The sequence below is a fragment of the Nicotiana tabacum genome, chromosome 12 (genome assembly GCF_000715075.1).
Source record: "Nicotiana tabacum cultivar K326 chromosome 12, ASM71507v2, whole genome shotgun sequence".
Classification (NCBI taxonomy): domain Eukaryota; kingdom Viridiplantae; phylum Streptophyta; class Magnoliopsida; order Solanales; family Solanaceae; genus Nicotiana; species Nicotiana tabacum.
Window position 1 is genome coordinate 90,640,687 of NC_134091.1, and position 4,206 is coordinate 90,644,892.

At 41.9% G+C, this 4,206-nt stretch overlaps 1 protein-coding gene across 1 annotated transcript; it reads left to right on the forward strand.

Annotated features, from left to right (window-relative positions):
- The first annotated feature begins 443 nt into the window (after positions 1-443).
- Positions 444-1,205, forward strand: LOC142167267 (uncharacterized). Its single transcript, XM_075227432.1, has 2 exons — positions 444-1,004; positions 1,125-1,205. The coding sequence occupies exons 1-2, from the start codon at positions 444-446 to the stop codon at positions 1,203-1,205; spliced, it is 642 nt and encodes a 213-aa protein (XP_075083533.1).
- The last annotated feature ends 3,001 nt before the right edge of the window (positions 1,206-4,206 follow it).

Genomic DNA, 4,206 nt, shown 5'->3' on the forward strand with positions numbered 1-4,206 from the left:
CACAACCGCTACGAGTCATAGATCAGAATAGAAGATGACAAACTTGGTTCCTCGGTATCTTCCAAAGGACGAAATCGTGATCTGAATCAAGATAAGTTGAAAATGATTTTGATACAGATCGGAGACCATATAGAAGTCATGTTCAGCCTTACGATAGGGCCGATGGGCGTAGTAATAAAGAATTTCAGTCATCAGATAGGTTCACTTCTGATAGAAGGACGAATCGCGGCCGGAGTAACAAATAGTTGCAAGAGAAAGAGGTTCCAAGGTCCCGAGATTCGGCCTAACCCCGATTGTCTGATTATAATTTTAGTATCAGCTTAGTGGAATTAGTGTCAGCCATAAGAAATATTAAAGAAGCTAGGTCCTCGAAATCGATCCGTTCATATCCTAGCCAAAATGATCCTAATTTATAGTGTGAATTCCATGGGACTCACGTCCATATGACTAGGGACTGCCTACATCTTCCTGAAGAGGTGGCGACGTTGTTGAAGAATGGTCACCTCAGGAAATTTTTAATGGACCGCGCCAAAAACAGCTATGGAAGAAACATGTACATTGCAGAACCATCAAAACTGGCAGCAGGGTCACCTAGGATGACAATCAACATGATCTTCGGAGGAGACAAAGTCAATTGGGTAACATTTCTGGCAGCAAAGAAGACGAATATATCGGTGACTCATGGAAAGAGGATCCGAGAAGTCTCAGAAGATGACATCACCTTCACAGAGGAAGATGCTGATGGACTTCTTCTACCGCACAATGATGTTTTTGTAATTTCTCTCAATGTTTTAGGTTTCAAAATTAAGCATGTTTTGGTTGATCCAGGAAGTTCAGCCAACATCATACAACAGAGAGATCTAAAGCAAGCTAAGTTAACCGGGAACATCATTCCGGTGACAAAGCTTCTAGCTGGATTCAATCTAACAAGTGTGACAACCCGAGGAGAAATTTTGCTGCCCACACATGCTGAAGGTGTAACAAAGACCACCCTATTCGAAATGGTAGATGGCGACATAGGCTATAATTTAATCCTCGGAAGGCCGTGGATACATGAAATGAAGGCCATACCTTCAACCTACCATCAACTGTTAAAGTTTTCAACACCGTAAGGGATCAAGCAGATTAGAGGAGATCAACCGGCTGCTAGGGAGATGAACACAGTAACCATTTCTAGCAGTAAGGGCAAGGAAACCAGCAAATAGAAATTATAAGAATTGGTGCCTTTTCCCATCCCAATTGAAGATGATAAAAACGAGGAGTCATCAGAATTATATCAGGTACCGGAGGAGATGGATGCGACCAATTCAACCGTAGAAGAGCTCAAACAGCTGGCTTTGTTCGAAGAATTTCAAGAAAGAAAATTCCATTTGGGAACGAGGTTGCGTCCCAAACTCAGGTTAAAACTTATGGGTTTTCTTAAATCTAATGGTGATTGCTTTGCATGGTCACATTCAAATTAGACAGGTATTCCATTGGAGGTGGCGGTCCACAAACTGAGTCTGGATCCAAACTTCCCTCGGGTAAGGCAGAAGAAACGATCGATAGCAGAGGTCAGAAATAGGCTTGTTAAGGAAGAGGTAACCCGATTACTTAACATCGGTTAAATTTGAGAGGTAAAGTACCCGGAATGGATAGCTAACATAGTAGTAGTGCCTATAAAAAATAACAAATTTAGGATGTGTGTAGATTATAAGGATTTAAATAAGACGTGCACCGAAGACTCTTTCCCATTATTAAACATTGATCAAATGATCGATGCTACGGGCGTGCACGAGTTAATGAGTTTTCTTGATGCTTATTCTGGGTATAATCAAATTAGGATGAACCCGAAAGATCAAGAGAAGACTCCTTTCATCACAAACTTTAGCATATATTTCTATAATGTGATACCTTTTGGGCTTAAAAATGCTGGAGCCACTTATCAGAGGCTCGTTAATAAGATGCTTGAAAAATAAATAGGTAAGACGATGGAAGTTTATATTGACAAAATGGTAGTTAAGTCTCTTAATGTAGGAGATCATCTGGAACATCTCCAAGAGACGTTTGACATTCTGAGAAAGTACAACATGAAGCTCAACCTAGAGAAGTGTAAGTTCCTGGGGTTTTTGGTCTCTCAAAGAGGAATCGGGGTAAACCCCGATAAAATCAAAGCTATCAAGCGTGAAGGAAGTACAGAGGTTGACTGGTAGGTTGGCGGCTCTAAGCAGGTTCATCTTGAGGTTCGTCGGAATAGTGCCATCACTTCATTTTGCTTTTGAAAAAGAAGAACGACTTTGTATGGATTCCGGAATGCCAGTAGGCACTGAAAGACCTAAAAGGATACCTGTCTAGCCCTCCGTTGTTGTCAAAACCGAGAGAAGGTGAGCAACTGTTGATTTATCTCGCGGTCTCGGAAGCAGCGGTAAGTGCCGTTTTGGTCCGGGAAGAAGAATGTATGCAATTTCCCGTTTATTACATTAGTAAAATATTATCAGGAGTGGAGACACTCTATCCGCACCTTAAAAAGCTGGCTTTAGCTCTCGTAGTTGCCTCTCGAAAGCTTAGGCCGTATATTTAATGTCATCCAATAGTCGTTGTGACAACCTTTCCCATAAGGAATGTCATTCATAAGCCTGAGTTGTCGGGTCGTTTGGCTAAGTGATCACTCGAAGTTAGCAAATTTGACATTGAATACAAGCCAGGACTGTAATTAAGTCACAAGTTTTGGCCGACTTCGTGGCTGATTTCCTTCCAGGATTCATGCCATTAGCTGCTAAAGAGGCATTGTTGGTATCGGGAGTTTGGAACTTGTTTACAGATGGAGCCTCCAACGTAAAAGGGTCCGGTCTTGGGGTAGGATTAATCACTCCTTCAGGGAAAACCCTAAGATAGGCCATTAGAACTGTACAATTAACTAACCATGAAGTCGAGTACGAGGCTTTGGTTCCAGGATTTGAACTAGATCGGGGACTAGGTCTCGAGGTCATCGAGATAAAATGTGACTCCCAGCTTGTGGTAAACCAAGTGTATGGAATTTTCTACACTAAGGAGGAGCGCATGAAATACTACTTAAACAAGGTTCAAGCATTACTTGCATGGTTCAGAGAGTGGTCAATCATCCACATTACAAGGGAGGAAAATGTGGAGGCAGACACATTGGCTAATTTGGGTTCATCCACAGAGACGAAAGGATATGATTCTGATGCGGTCATTCAATTGCTGCATTAGGTGTTGGATGTGGACGACTACTGTGAAGTTAATTCAACCAACTTAATCTGGGGCAGGAGAAACGAGTTCAATGAATATATAAGACATGGCAAATTTCCCGAAGACCCAAAAGCATCCCGGGCACTACGGACCAAGGCAATTACTGTCTTGTTGATGGACAATATACAAGAGGTCATTCTAAGGACCATTGTCTCAGTATCTAGGGGCCTCGAAGGCTGACTACGTGACGAGGGAGTTCATGAAGGAGTATGCGGGAACCATTCCGGTGTAGACTCATTGGTCCTTAAGTTAGTCAGAGCTGGCCACTACTGGCCCCGGATGGAGCAAGACGCGAAGACATTTGTATAAAAGTGTGATAAATGTCAACGCCATGCATAGTTAGTGAATCAACCGGCGGAACTTTTTCATTTGCAGGTGTCACCATGGAAATTCATGAAATCGGGGATGTACATAGTCGTTCCTTTCCTCCAAGGACCTGGTAAGGTTAAATTTCTTTTAGTTTTAACTGATTATTTTACTATATGGGTTGAAGAAGTTGCTTACCAAAAGATTGGAGAATGAGAGGTGATCAATTTTATATGGGACCACATCATCTGCCGATTAGGAATACCAAAAGAAATTGCTTGTGACAATGGGCCATAGTTCGTAGGTTCCAAAGTTACAATGTTTTTGGAAGGATTAAAGATCAAACGAATTACGTCTTCACCATACCACCCGAGAGCTAATAGACAGGTGGAGTCGACTAACAAGGTAATTATTCAAAACCTTAAAAAGAAGTTAAAAGATGCTAAAGGCAAGTGGCTAGATGAGCTACCGGGTGTGTTATGGGCTTACCAGACAACGACAAAGTCGAGCATGAGTGAAACACCCTTTTCACATTAATACGGTTCAGAGGCTTTGACACCGGCAAAAGTGGGGTAATCGACCTTAAGGTTTTACCGAGCAAACAAAGAAGAAAACAGTGAAGCATTGCTAGTTAAATTAGATTTGCTCGAA

Excerpts from the sequence above, each read along its gene's own strand:
- LOC142167267 (XM_075227432.1), top strand. The coding sequence starts at position 444 with ATGACTAGGGACTGCCTACATCTTCCTGAAGAGGTGGCGACGTTGTTG. Across the intron at positions 1,005-1,124 it reads AGACCACCCTATTCGAAATG|ATTAGAGGAGATCAACCGGC; the intron begins GTAGATGGCGAC and ends GGGATCAAGCAG.